The following is a 15,131-nucleotide window of genomic DNA, read 5'->3' on the forward strand; positions in this document are numbered from 1 at the left end:
TAATACTTGTGCCCATGGTACAGTTGGATATAGCCGGGATAACACTTGTGCCCACGGTACAGTTGAATATAGTTGGGATAACACTTGTGCCCACGGTACAGTTAGATATATCCGGGATAACACTTGTGCCCCCGGTACAGTTGGATGTAGCTGGGATAACACTTTTGCCCCCGGTACAGTTGGATGTAGCCGGGATAACACTTCTGCCCCCGGTACAGTTGGATGTAGCCGGGATGACACTTGTGCCCATGCTACAGTTGGATGTAGCTGGGATAACACTTGTGCCCACGCTACAGTTGGATGTAGCTGGGATAACACTTCTGCCCCTGGTACAGTTGGATGTAGCTGGGATAACACTTGTGCCCACGCTACAGTTGGATGTAGCCGGGATAACACTTCTGCCCCCGGTACAGTTGGATTTAGCCGGGATAACACTTGTGCCCACGGTACAGTTGGATGTAGCCGGGATAACACTTGTGCCCACGGTACAGTTGGATGTAGCCGGGATAACACTTGTGCCCACGGTACAGTTGGATGTAGCCGGGATAACACTTGTGCCCACGGTACAGTTGGATATAGCCGGGATAACACTTGTGCCCACGGTACAGTTGGATATAGTCGGGATAACACTTGTGCCCACGGTACAGTTAGATATACCCGGGATAACACTTGTGCCCCCGGTACAGTTGGATGTAGCTGGGATAACACTTGTGCCCCCGGTACAGTTGGATGTAGCCGGGATAACACTTCTGCCCCGGTACAGTTGGATGTAGCCGGGATGACACTTGTGCCCATGCTACAGTTGGATGTAGCTGGGATAACACTTGTGCCCACGGTACAGTTGGATGTAGCTGGGATAACACTTCTGCCCACGCTACAGTTGGATGTAGCCGGGATAACACTTCTGCCCCCGGTACAGTTGGATGTAGCTGGGATAACACTTGTGCCCACGCTACAGTTGGATGTAGCCGGGATAACACTTGTGCCCACGCAACAGTTGGATGTAGCTGGGATAACACTTGTGCCCACGGTACAGTTGGATGTAGCCGGGATAACACTTGTGCCCACGGTACAGTTGGATGTAGCCGGGATAACACTTGTGCCCACGGTACAGTTGGATGTAGCCGGGATAACACTTGTGCCCACGGTACAGTTGGATGTAGCCGGGATAACACTTGTGCCCACGGTACAGTTGGATGTAGCCGGGATGACACTTTTGCCCACGGTACAGTTGGATGTACCCGGGATAACACTTGTGCCCCCGGTACAGTTGGATGTAGCTGGGATAACACTTCTTCCCCGGTACAGTTGGATGTAGCCGGGATAACACTTGTGCCCCCGGTACAGTTGGATGTACCCGGGATAACACTTGTGCCCCCGGTACAGTTGGATGTAGCTGGGATAACACTTCTTCCCCGATACAGTTGGATGTAGCCGGGATAACACTTGTGTCCACGGTACAGTTGGATGTACCCGGGATAACACTTGTGCCCCCGGTACAGTTGGATGTACCCGGGATAACACTTCTGCCCTGGTACAGTTGGATGTAGCTGGGATAACACTTCTGCCCCGGTACAGTTGGATGTAGCTGGGATAACACTTGTGCCCACGGTAGTTGGATGTAGCCGGGATGACACTTGTGCCCACGGTACAGTTGGATGTAGCCGGGATGACACTTTTGCCCACGGTACAGTTGGATGTACCCGGGATAACACTTGTGCCCCCGGTACAGTTGGATGTAGCTGGGATAACACTTCTTCCCCGGTACAGTTGGATGTAGCCGGGATAACACTTGTGCCCCCGGTACAGTTGGATGTACCCGGGATAACACTTGTGCCCCCGGTACAGTTGGATGTAGCTGGGATAACACTTCTTCCCCGATACAGTTGGATGTAGCCGGGATAACACTTGTGTCCACGGTACAGTTGGATGTACCCGGGATAACACTTCTTCCCCGGTACAGTTGGATGTAGCTGGGATAACACTTCTGCCCCGGTACAGTTGGATGTAGCTGGGATAACACTTGTGCCCACGGTAGTTGGATGTAGCCGGGATGACACTTGTGCCCACGGTACAGTTGGATGTAGCCGGGATGTTTTGTAACAGATTCAAGTGATTGTGATGAATAAGAAATGTTCACATGAGAATTGAGTAAACTAAATTGAATTTACTTTACCAAAAATATAAGAAATAAACAGTCACTCAAATATCACATACAGCTTTGGCAAAAATTAAGAGCCCACTGCGGTGTTTTATAAAAATCCGCTTCTCTCCATGTCTGACGGCCATTCCATTCCAGTGTCAGCTGAATTCCAACCAGAGCACACCTCATTCTACTTAATGTGCTTCTGATTAGTGATGACCTGAACCAAGTCTTTTTTAACGAAGGAAAGTGTAAAAAAGTATAAAAAAAACCCTGCTGTGGTGTTCACAATCCTCCTGCAATAGGACAAGCATTTTGAGCATTAGTTTTAAGGTCCCATTAAAACTCTCGCAGAGTCCGTTGGTTTGGGGTTCCGGTAGTGGCAGATGTTTTTGGCAGCAGTCTCTGTCAAGGCTAAACTCTGGCTTCCTTTGTTTTTACACTCATGTGCACCTGGACATTGATAATGGCCACTTGCTAAGGTAGCACCAGAGGTCCAACAATCTACCTACCACTTTCAACATTGCATGTGGACTCAATAAAATCACGGTTTGGCAAGATGGGTCTACAGTCATGTGCCACTCCAAAAGCATACCTGGAATCGGTGTAAAGGTTTGCTGTCTTACCTTCTACCACTGGAAACACTAAAGCGATTGTCTTCAGCTCCTCCTGTGCTGAGGAGTGCTTCATCACATCTTCCAAGGTGGTCAACACATACCTCAAGATTAACTTACCCTCACGACACTATGTGGAGCTATCTCGAAAACTGCATTAGGAATTCTGGTTTTAACAACATTCTTTAGTTCCTTGATCTAATTTTTGTTAAAATCTAATGATAGTTTGAAGTCATGCACAACTTGGTTTAATATCCAGTCATCTTCAGTAGAAATCCATTGAAATATAGATGGCACAAAGGAGTTTTTTTGACTCTTAATCATACACTGCTCAAAAAAATAAAGGGAACACTTAAACAACAGAATATAACTCCAAGTAAATCAAACTTCTGTGAAATTAAACTGTCCACTTAGAAAGAAACACTGATTGACAATCCATTTCACATGCTGTTGTGCAAATGGAATAGATAACAGATGGAAATTATTGGCAAATATCAAGACACCCTCAATAAAGGACTGGTTCTGAAGGTGTGGACCACAGACCAGACCACATCTCAGTACCAATGCTTTCTGGCTGATGTTTTGGTCACTTTTGAATGTTTGGTTGTGCTTTCACACTCTACAACCCACACAAGTTGCTCAGGTAGTGCAGCTCATCCAGGATGGCACATCAATGCGAGCTGTGGCAAGAAGGTTTGCTGTGTCTGTCAGTGTAGTGTCCAGCGGCTGGAGGCGCTACCAGGAGACAGGCCAGTACACCAGGAGATGTGGAGGGGGCCGTAGGAGGGCAACAACCCAGCAGCAGGACCGCTACCTCCGCCTTTGTGCAAGGAGGAACAGGATGAGCACTGCCATAGCTGTTGTGAACACGTTTGACCTGGCTTCTGAGTTTGGGCTCCCTCTGGTGGTTGCAGCTGGTAATGAAGTTGGGCTAGCTGACAGAAGTCAATCACCTGAAGAAGATGATTGGAGGTCAGGTGTTATAGACTGGGAAGATTTAAATGAGCAACCTTCCCTCAATTGTTGCTGGTGATTTCGTTTGTTCCTGTGCACTTTGGAAGTCTGTTTGTCCCCTTCTTGGTCCTGCATCTTTGCGATAAGTTATTTGTCCGCTTTTGCATTACTCTGCTATCTGCTTTGCTGTTGTGTGTTCAGCCTTGTTCCCTGCAGGGACTTGTGCTGGACCCCAATTCCATATGCTTCAGCTTATGTCAGTTTGTTCAGTATTTCTAATCTCCTGGTTTATCAGTATCTTTTGCTTTGCTTCCAGTTCACACCAGAATTCTGATCTAGTGGGGGAGAGGTGTGTGGCCTCAGTATTTTTGCATATCATTCTTAGGGTTTTTTGCGTGATTGCATACAGTATTCTTTCCTGTCCTGCTCTATCTAGACAGTTTGGGCCCCATCATTTGCTTACTCTATTCTCTGCTTGTGTTTGTGCTTCATCTTGTCTCACCAGCAATATATGTTCGGGGGCTATCTATTCCTTTGGGGTTCTACTCCGGGGCAGTTTAGCTTTTCCCTTTCTTTCTTTAGGCTTAGCTAACTCTTTGGCTGTGTCGAGGCGTCTAGGGCATCGTAGGTACGTGTTATAAACGGGTCGCCGAGGAGGAAATAAAAAACAACACAAGCTAAGTCTCAGAAAGCCAAAGAGGTTGGTAACTATGCAGACTGCAGACCCCTGATCCTAACACGCAACTAGCAGCAGTCGTGGAGCATTCCTACGGTAGTCCTAGACGCCTCATCACAACCGGAGAACTAAATAAGCCTAAAGCAGGAAAAGAGGAAAGCTAACCGCCCCAAAGCAGACCCCAAAGGAAAGACAGCCCTCCCACATGTATTGACGGTGAAACAAGATGAAAACACAAACAAAGGCAGGAAAATAGGCTGAGCAAATGATGGGGCCAAACTAACTAGAAAGGAAAGGAAAGACACTGTCTGCAATCTGCCAAAAACCCTACAAAAATGTCCAACACAACTGATAGCAAAATTAACCCTGAAGTCACTAGACTTCTCCCACTATATCAGCACTCTGAAATATTCTGACACAGAGCAAAAAGAGGCCAATCTAATAAGGGACAAAAAAAAAGGCAATTTGACAAATACAGATAAATAAGAGTGGAAATTCAGCACAGCCCAGCCGGGCTGGCTGACCACACAAAAAACTGAAATGACCAACAAAAGCAAGTGTGAACATTAGCAAAAACATACTTAACTTGAGAAGACTGGAACAGAGCTGAGTCCAAGACCTGAGAAGCAGACTGAATCACCAGCACCAGGATAGGGCATCGGCTGTCTTATATCCAGTCTGATACTCCAAAGATCCAATCGTTATTTTCCTCACCAGGTGGCAGATCACTACCAATTAAACCAACCTCACTACCTCCTGTCACCACCAGAGGGAGATCGGAAGGGGAACTCTCAACTGGTGGAGCAGAAAATGAGCTCTTAACAGGTACGTCCCACGGCTAATTCTAGTTGTGTTGTCAGTTCAGCGGTCTGCAGTCCGCTTAGTTACCAATCTTTCTGGTGTTCTGGTTGCTTAGCCTATGCTCCTTGGTTACTGAATCATAACACAGAGCCCTGCAAAATGACCTCCAGCAGGCCACAAATGTGCATGTGTCTGCATAAACGGTTAGAAACCGACTCCATGAGGATGGTTTGAGGGCCCGATGTCCACAGATGGGGGTTGTGCTCACAGCCCAACACCGTGCAGGACGCTTGGCATTTGCCACACAGCACCAGGACTGGCAAATTCGCCACTGGTGCCCTGTTCGCTTCACAAATGAAATGAGTCTGGAGATGCCATGGAGAGCGATCTGCTGCCTGCATCATCCTCCAGCATGACCGGTTTGGCAGTGGGTCAGTAATGGTGTGGGGTGGCATTTCTTTGGAGGGTCGCACAGCCCTCCATGTGCTTGCCAGAGGTAGCCTGACTGCCATTAGGTACCGAGATGAGATCCTCAGACCCCTTGTGAGACCATATGCTGGTGCGGTTGGCCCTGGGTTCCTCCTAATGCAGTACAATGCCAGACCTCATGTTGCTGGAGTGTGTCAGCAGTTCCTGCAAGATGAAGGCATTGAAGCTATGGACTGTCCCGCCCATTCCCCAGACCTGAATCCGATTGAGCACATCTGGGACATCATGTCTCGCTCCATCCACCAACGTCAGGTTGCACCACAGACTGTCCAGAAATTGGCGGATGTTTTAGTCCGGGTGTGGGAGGAGATCCCTCAAGAGACCATCCGTAACTTCATCAGTAGCATGCCCAGGCATTGTAGGGAGGTCATACAGGCATGTGGAGGCCACACACACTACTGAGCCTCATTTTGACTTGTTTTAAGGACTTTACATTCAGCTTTAATTTTGTGTGCGACTCCAAATCCAGGCCTCCATTGGTTAATGAATTTGATTTCCATTTATGATTTTTGTGGGATTTTGTTGTCAGCACATTCAACTCTGTACAGAACAAAGTATTCAATGTCATTCAGATCTAGGATGTGTTATGTGAGTGTTCCCTTTATTTTTTTGAGCAGTGCAGATCTAAGAAACTGACACATTTTTCCAAGCTTTCAACGTGAATTTTAAACAAGTATTACCAGTGAATGTTTACCTTGTTCATTTTCTGTTTAATTTAGGATTTTCGCCATTAGAATGGTTTCAATGGTTTAGGTACCTGTATGTAGCAATTCACACTGCAAAAAATACATATAATTACAAAAAAAGTGACATCTTGTGACTTTCTATAGATTGGAACAGTAGAGCGTGAATATCAATAATATTAAATATGCATATATTGTATATGGTCAATGTCAAAATGGCGTGACTGAGTTTACATCCTAGATTACGTGGAACATGCTCGTATGTATCACAGGGTCATAACACTCTCCGCTCCCTCGTCTTCTGTCCTGGTCAGGTAGTGTTCAACCTTTTGGTCATAATCTTTGTCCTTCTTCACAGATCCAGGTTTCTTTTCTAGTGCTACATGGCTGTGTACCCCATATTGTCCCGCTTCATGATTTGGAATGCCAATCCTCAGAGTCTGGGTGAACTGAGTCAGAGGTGGGACGCTGAGTTCTGGTGAAGGTGGCAAATTGGCGGGCGGGGTTGGGCTATGCATCATAACCACATCGCAACCCTGCCACATAACAGTGAATTATGGTTTACTTATTCATTTACCTCTTGGCTCCTTGGCCTATCAGAAATAGAAAGCAAATTAAAGTGTCACATAGGCAGATTACACAAAGGCAGGTATACACTGTTTCTTTCCGTCAAGGACAATTCCACACTATCACAATATGGCATCCGTACAAGTTCTACACAAGTGCAAACTATTATCAAACTGCAGAGCAGAAAGCGAAAATCAAAGTGATGAGATGCCGTCTGACTAGAGTTGAGCGAAACGGGTCGAAAAAATTCAAAAGTCGCCGACTTTTGGCAAAGTCGGGTTTCATGAAACGAAACCTGACCCTAGGATGAGGTCGGCCACGAGGTCGGCGACTTACGCGCCAAAGTCGCGTTTCAAAAGTTTTTTTTGCGCTCTTTTTCAGCCAATCAGGATCCACGGACACTGTGGGCAACGTGATGACCTAGGCACGGGTCACCACCATCTTTCAGAAGGGCATGCAAGTGATTGGCTTGCTTTGGTGGGCGTCACAGGGGGTATAAAAGGGCGTGCACGCCGACCGCCATCTTACTTCTGCCGATCTTAGTATAGGGAGAGGTTGCTGCTGATTCTGTAGGGAGAGCGTTAGGCAGGGAAGAAGACAAAAAAACTGCTTCTGCTGCTAGCGATTTGGCCTGCACAACACACAAGTCAAGTGCAAGGGGAGGCTATATAGTGGTGTATCAGTGGTGTTGGTTGTTGGGCTGCCTTTTAAGGCTTCCTGACACGCTGGCATTGCTGTTTACCCACTGCTCCGCAAACTGCTTTTTTAAAAGCAATCCAATCTCCCTTATCCTCTAGTCACTTTTGTCACAGCTGTGCCATCGAGCGTGTCACATAGCGCTCAGATATCAGTGGGCCTCACACAATCCACAAGTGTCCAGTGTCCAAAAGTGTGCGCAGAGATTCAAAATCTCCATTATCCTCTCGTCACTTTGGTCACAGGCAGCTGTGCCATCGAGCGTGTCACATAGCGCTCAGATATCAGTGGGCCTCACACAATCCACAAGTGTCCAGTGTCCAAAAGTGTGCGCAGAGATTCAAAATCTCCATTATCCTCTCGTCACTTTGGTCACAGGCAGCTGTGCCATTGAGCGTGTCACATAGCGCTCAGATATCAGTGGGCCTCACACAATCCACAAGTGTCCAGTGTCCAAAAGTGTGCGCAGAGATTCAAAATCTCCATTATCCTCTCGTCACTTTGGTCACAGGCAGCTGTGCCATCGAGCGTGTCACATAGCGCTCAGATATCAGTGGGCCTCACACAATCCACAAGTGTCCAGTGTCCAAAAGTGTGCGCAGAGATTCAAAATCTTCATTATCCTCTCGTCACTTTGGTCACAGGCAGCTGTGCCATCGAGCGTGTCACATAGCGCTCAGATATCAGTGGGCCTCACACAATCCACAAGTGTCCAGTGTCCAAAAGTGTGCGCAGAGATTCAAAATCTCCATTATCCTCTCGTCACTTTGGTCACAGGCAGCTGTGCCATCGAGCGTGTCACATAGCGCTCAGATATCAGTGGGCCTCACACAATCCACAAGTGTCCAGTGTCCAAAAGTGTGTGCAGAGATTCAAAATCTCCATTATCCTCTCGTCACTTTGGTCACAGGCAGCTGTGCCATTGAGCGTGTCACATAGCGCTCAGATATCAGTGGGCCTCACACAATCCACAAGTGTCCAGTGTCCAAAAGTGTGCGCAGAGATTCAAAATCTCCATTATCCTCTCGTCACTTTGGTCACAGGCAGCTGTGCCATCGAGCGTGTCACATAGCGCTCAGATATCAGTGGGCCTCACACAATCCACAAGTGTCCAGTGTCCAAAAGTGTGCGCAGAGATTCAAAATCTCCATTATCCTCTCGTCACTTTGGTCACAGGCAGCTGTGCCATCGAGCGTGTCACATAGCGCTCAGATATCAGTGGGCCTCACACAATCCACAAGTGTCCAGTGTCCAAAAGTGTGCGCAGAGATTCAAAATCTCCATTATCCTCTCGTCACTTTGGTCACAGGCAGCTGTGCCATCGAGCCTGTCACATAGCGCTCAGATATCAGTGGGCCTCACACAATCCACAAGTGTCCAGTGTCCAAAAGTGTGCGCAGAGATTCAAAATCTCCATTATCCTCTCGTCACTTTGGTCACAGGCAGCTGTGCCATCGAGCGGGTCACATAGCGCTCAGATATCAGTGGGCCTCACACAATCCACAAGTGTCCAGTGTCCAAAAGTGTGCGCAGAGATTCAAAATCTCCATTATCCTCTCGTCACTTTGGTCACAGGCAGCTGTGCCATCGAGCGTGTCACATAGCGCTCAGATATCAGTGGGCCTCACACAATCCACAAGTGTCCAGTGTCCAAAAGTGTGCGCAGAGATTCAAAATCTCCATTATCCTCTCGTCACTTTGGTCACAGGCAGCTGTGCCATCGAGCCTGTCACATAGCGCTCAGATATCAGTGGGCCTCACACAATCCACAAGTGTCCAGTGTCCAAAAGTGTGCGCAGAGATTCAAAATCTCCATTATCCTCTCGTCACTTTGGTCACAGGCAGCTGTGCCATCGAGCGTGTCACATAGCGCTCAGATATCAGTGGGCCTCACACAATCCAAAAGTGTCCACTGTCCACAAGTGTGTGCAGAAATTCTAAATCTCCCCTGTCCTATAGACACCTTGTACCTTGTTTTACATTACTATATAGTTTGTTGGATTTTGTCTACATTTCTACCAAAAATGAGGAAGGCTGGTGGAAGAGGCCGTGGAATTGGGCGGGGGTTGGCAGCTGGTAATGATGGTGTTGGTGGTGGATCTGATGGTAGTGGCAAGAGCAAAATAGGACCGAATGCAGGAGGTGCTGACCCTGCGTCATCGTCTGTCTACATAAGGCCTCAAACGCTTAGTTTTCTAGGAGTTGGCAAACCGCTTTTAAAGGCAGAGCATCAGGAAAAAGTTTTGTCTTACATTGCTGACTCAGCCTCCAGCTCTATCGCCTCCTCTTCTGAAGTTGTAAAAAGTAAAAGCACTGAGTCGTCATTGGAGGCTCATGTTCATGAACCACACCTTTCCTTGTGTCCTTCACCCCAACCAAGATTGAAGGATGACGCAGGCCATACTACTGATTACTCCATGGAGCTGTTTTCACATACCATGCCTGGATTATCAAGTCAAATGGTGAATTACCCAGGCCAAGATGAATCTGACATGGAGTGCACTGATGCACAGCCGCTGATGGATGATTCTGCTGGTACATTCACTCAGAGCACTACATTGTCCTCGCAGTGTACAGAGCCAGATTTTGACCCTGATGAGACTCAGGTGCCCCTTCCCGCACACTATACCACCATACACGGTGACACAGAGAAAGGTGCACATGACATAGAAGAGGAGGTGATGGATGACCCAGTTGTTGACCCAGATTGGCATCCATTGGGGGAAGAGGGTGCTGCTTCCAATAGCTCAGATGAGGAGCATCCACAGCAGACATCGACATCGCAACAGCTGTTATCTGGCAGGCCCGGAGCACTCCAAAGACAGGTTCCAAACATCAAAAGAGTTGCTGGACAGCTTGTCCAGAGGGTCAAAAGATCACAGCGTGCTAGGCCGCAAAATGTCTGCCAAAGTAGGAAGAGTGCAGTGTGGCACTTTTTTGAACAAAATCCTCATGATCAGGCCAAGGTTATCTGTAAGAAGTGCGCAAAGACCTTTAGCCGAGGGAAAAATCTGAAAAATTTGAATACCAGTTGCATGCTTAGACATTTAACCAGCATGCACTTGCAAGCGTGGACACAACACCAAACCTCAAGTGCCACATGTGCAACTGATCACAACGAAGGTAGTCAGCAACGCTACATTGTTTCCCCCACTGTAAGCCCACCGGTTAGCACAGCAGCAAATGTTGAGGTGTCGTTGCAAGGCCACAGCAGTCAGGGAATCCCACTGTTATATCAACGAAAGACTGATTCTAGGCCATCAGAAAGAACACCAACTCCATCACCATCATCAACCCTCTCTCAGTCCGCCCTGTCCACCGCTACTTCCACCATATGCAGCTCTCAAGTCCAGCTCACCCTCCCAGACACTATGAGTAGGTCAAGAAAGTACTCAGTCTCTCATCCGCGTACACTGGGTTTGAACGCCCACATTGCCAAACTAATCTCGTTTGAGATGATGCCCTTTCGGTTGGTGGAAAGCACAGCTTTCCGCGAACTCATGGCCTATGCAGTACCACGCTATGACCTACCCAGTCGCCACTTCTTCTCTCGCAAAGCCATCCCAGCCCTCCACCATCATGTGAAAGACCGCATTGTCCATGCACTCAAGCAGTCGGTGAGCGGAAAGGTGCACCTCACAACTGATGCATGGTCCAGTCGGCATGGCCAGGGCCGTTACGTGTCCATCACTGCGCACTGGGTTAATGTGGTGGATGCAGGGTCCACAGGGGACAGCGGTGGTGGGACAGTGCTGCCTAGCCCACGGTATAGGAAACAGTTGGCTGTAGGCGTTCGACCCTCCTCCTCCTCCTCCTCCTCCAGAAGCGACAGCTCGTCCACAGAGCGCAGTCGTACGAGCACTCCATCTGCAGCTGCCACTGTTGCACACGATGTGTCCCCCTATCGAGCAGCTAGTGGAAAGCGTCAGCAGGCTGTGTTGCAGATGATGTGTTTGGGCGACAGACACACCGCCGAGGTGCTGGCCGAGTACTTGAAGCGACAAACTGAGTCATGGCTGGGCAGTGTACATCTTGAGGCAGGCAAGGTAGTTAGTGATAACGGGCGTAATTTTGTGGCAGCCATAGCCCTTTCAAAACTCAGCCACATACCTTGCTTGGCTCACACCTTGAACCTGGTGGTGCAGTGCTTCCTCAAAAATTATCCGGAGTTAACAGCCCTGCTCCAGAAGGTGCGAAGACTGTGCGCGCACATCCGCCGGTCGCCTGTACACTCCGTTCGTATGCAGAAGCTGCAGCGATTGCTCCACCTTCCCAACCACCGCCTCATTATCGACATTGCAACAAGGTGGAACTCCACCCTGCACATGGTGGAGCGGCTGTGCGAGCAGAGGCAGGCCATAATGCAATTGTGGGAGGATACACGGCCAGGCACTTTGAGAGCAGACATGGAGTTGACAGGCGTGCAGTGGTCGAAGCTGAAAGACCTTTGTAAAGTCCTTCAGTGTTTTGAGGAATGCACACGGCTGGTAAGCGCAGACGACGCCATCCTAAGCATGAGCATCCCACTTATGCGTCTGCTCATGCAAACTTTGACGCACCTTAAGGAGCAGGCGTCTGCAGCCAATGTTGATGAGGAGGAAGAGGAGGAGGGAATCCTTCTTGACATTCAGCCATTGTCTGCTCAGGGACCTCTCCTGGACGAGGTGGAGGAAGAAGAGGAGGAGGAGGAGGATGATGGGGATGATTACTTAGGGGAGGAGGATGCATCTCGTGGGGCAAGTGAAAATGTTGGCGTGGCAAGGTCTGGTACAGGGTTTGTGCGTGACTGGAGGGATGTGGATTTGCCAGAAAGTGCTCCTCCACCCAGCACTCGCAGTGCATCATTGACACCGGGAACATTGGCCCACATGTCAGATTATGACTTGCGGATCCTAAAAAGGGACCCCCGCATTGCCAAAATGATGAACGATGACGACTACTGGTTGGCCAGCATCCTGGATCCACGCTATAAAGGCAAATTACAAAACATCATGCCACAGGAGAACCTTGACCTAATATTGGCTAATAAACAAGCAACTCTGGTAAATCGGTTGCTTGAGGAATTCCCAGCACACAGCAGCAGTGATGGTTCTCACACGAGCCGTACGGGCCGGGGGCAGCTTGGCAGAGGTGTTCGTGGTGCACACAGCAGAAGTGGCGTTGGAGACAGGGGTTTCATGACAATGTTGTGGACTGATTTTTCAAATACCGCTCACACAACTGGTAATACTGCATCGATGGAAAGTGACAGGAGACAGCAGTTGTCAACTATGGTTACAAACTACTTTTCCTCCCATATCGATGTTCTCCCACACAGGTCATTCCCCTTTGACTATTGGGCCGCTAAACTGGACACCTGGCCTGAATTGGCCCAATATGCCTTACAGGAGCTCGCTTGCCCAGCTGCAAGTGTGCTATTGGAAAGAGTCTTCAGTGCAGCTGGATCAATCCTGACAGAAAAAAGGACCCGTCTGTCAACCCAAAATGTGGATGATCTAACCTTCATTAAAATGAACCACGCATGGGTTTCCAAGGATTTTGTCCCACCTTCCCCTGATGACACATAGGGTGACAGAAAAATGGCTTGCTTTGGTCCACCTCTTCCTGGTACTTCACCTATTTCGCCTTTTGCATCAGCTGAATGTCCAACATCAACATATGCCACTTTCTAAAACTCCCTAACTGTGCTGCCTCCCCCCCCATGGCCGGGGTCACCACCTAGCGCACGACACCGTGCGAGTGCCGTTGCCCTGGACAGGTGGGTAGGCCGACTCTTGGGCGCGGGCACTGGCACAGGGTCCCTCATAGTGCAATCAAGTGTCTCTGACGGTGGTGGTGCACACCCGCCGTCAGACACACCGCTGTACTATGAGGGGCCCAGTGCCAGTACCGACGCCCACGAGTGGGCCCCCCTTGCTTGGGCAGGGCCCCAGCATTTGCAATCTTTACCTCTCACTGCTCCTCCGCTGTGTAATCTGGGCCGTCAAATCCATACTGTGCCTGACACCGTCTGAGCCTGCCTCCTGAGACATATATTTTGAATGTGTACGCTATCCATACATGTTATCCGGGGATACGGTACCCTTTCTAACCTTTGTGCAATCACGTGCAATCCATACTGGGCCTAACACCGTCTGAGCCTGCCTCCTGAGACATATATTTTGAATGTGTACGCTATCCATACATGTTATCCGGGGATACGGTACCCTTTCTAACCTTTGTGCAATCACGTGCAATCCATACTGGGCCTAACACCGTCTGAGCCTGCCTCCTGAGACATATATTTTGAATGTGTACGCTATCCATACATGTTATCCGGGGATACGGTACCCTTTCTAACCTTTGTGCAATCACGTGCAATCCATACTGGGCCTAACACCGTCTGAGCCTGCCTCCTGAGACATATATTTTGAATGTGTACGCTATCCATACATGTTATCCGGGGATACGGTACCCTTTCTAACCTTTGTGCAATTACGTGCAATCCATACTGTGCCTGACACCGTCTGAGCCTGCCTCCTGAGACATATATTTTGAATGTGTACGCTATCCATACATGTTATCCAGGGATACGGTACCCTTTCTAACCTTTGTGCAATCACGTGCAATCCATACTGGGCCTGACACCGTCTGAGCCTGCCTCCTGAGACATATATTTTGAATGTGTACGCTATCCATACATGTTATCCAGGGATACGGTACCCTTTCTAACCTTTGTGCAATCACGTGCAATCCATACTGGGCGTGAGAACGGCTGGCGAGCTGTTAAGCAAGCTACAGCACCTGTCCAGACAAGTACAGGGATTCCCTAGCGAGGAGACTTATTTGATTGTTTTCAATGTTGGGACAGCAATTTTTGGGGAGCACTATACTCTGGAGAATGATAGATGGGGCCCACCATACACTGGAACATTCCAAAGGTGGACATCAGACACTGGAGCAGCATTTACAGGGCCCATTATACACTAGAGCATTAGAAATGGGGCCCATTATGTTTGGAGCATTATTTGGGCCCATAAGACAGTGGAGCTTCATCCATGGGGACCAACATATACTGTAGCATTATGTGGAGCTCATCATATACTGTTTCAAACATTATATGGGACCAATGATTCTGTATGGAGAAATAGATGGGCCTCGTCATGAGATGTAAAAAGTGAGGTATTTTTCATTGTACTATACCGCTATTTATCTGCCGTATCGGAGCATGATGAGTTGTGGTATGTGTTAAAGGGGCGCTCTTTCGCCCAGGGCACATGAAAACCTGCAGCCAGCCCTCCCCCCCCACAACTTTAGCCAAATAACCCCCATTTTTCAGTGCGTAACTTATATTATAAAGTTAATTAAGGTTGACAAGCTTAAGTAAGAAGAATTGATGCTTTTGGCATTCAAATGGGCACTGTAGGTGTGTTTCCTGTCCTCCTCTCACTGCCGACTTTTATTCCCCATTGACTTACATTGGGTTTCGTGTTTCGGGACGACCCCGACTTTTCCCTATAATCGGACGA

At 48.5% G+C, this 15,131-nt stretch overlaps 1 protein-coding gene across 10 annotated transcripts in view; it reads left to right on the forward strand.

Annotated features, from left to right (window-relative positions):
* The window catches only part of PTPRO (protein tyrosine phosphatase receptor type O), a 570,099-nt gene that overhangs the window by 549,147 nt on the left and 5,821 nt on the right, over positions 1 to 15,131 (forward strand). The window contains exon 27 of one of the 10 annotated variants that reach the window (XM_073564604.1): positions 5,105 to 5,212. The exons of the other annotated variants lie outside the window; for them this stretch is intronic. Within the exon in view, the coding sequence (XP_073420705.1) occupies positions 5,105 to 5,209 (105 nt within the window). The 3' untranslated portion in view covers positions 5,210 to 5,212. The remainder of the gene's footprint in view (positions 1 to 5,104; positions 5,213 to 15,131) is intronic. 10 annotated transcript variants of the gene reach the window in all.

Source organism: Dendrobates tinctorius, unplaced genomic scaffold, assembly GCF_039654945.1.
Source record: "Dendrobates tinctorius isolate UK_male_01 unplaced genomic scaffold, ASM3965494v1 ptg000464l, whole genome shotgun sequence".
Classification (NCBI taxonomy): Eukaryota; Metazoa; Chordata; class Amphibia; order Anura; family Dendrobatidae; genus Dendrobates; species Dendrobates tinctorius.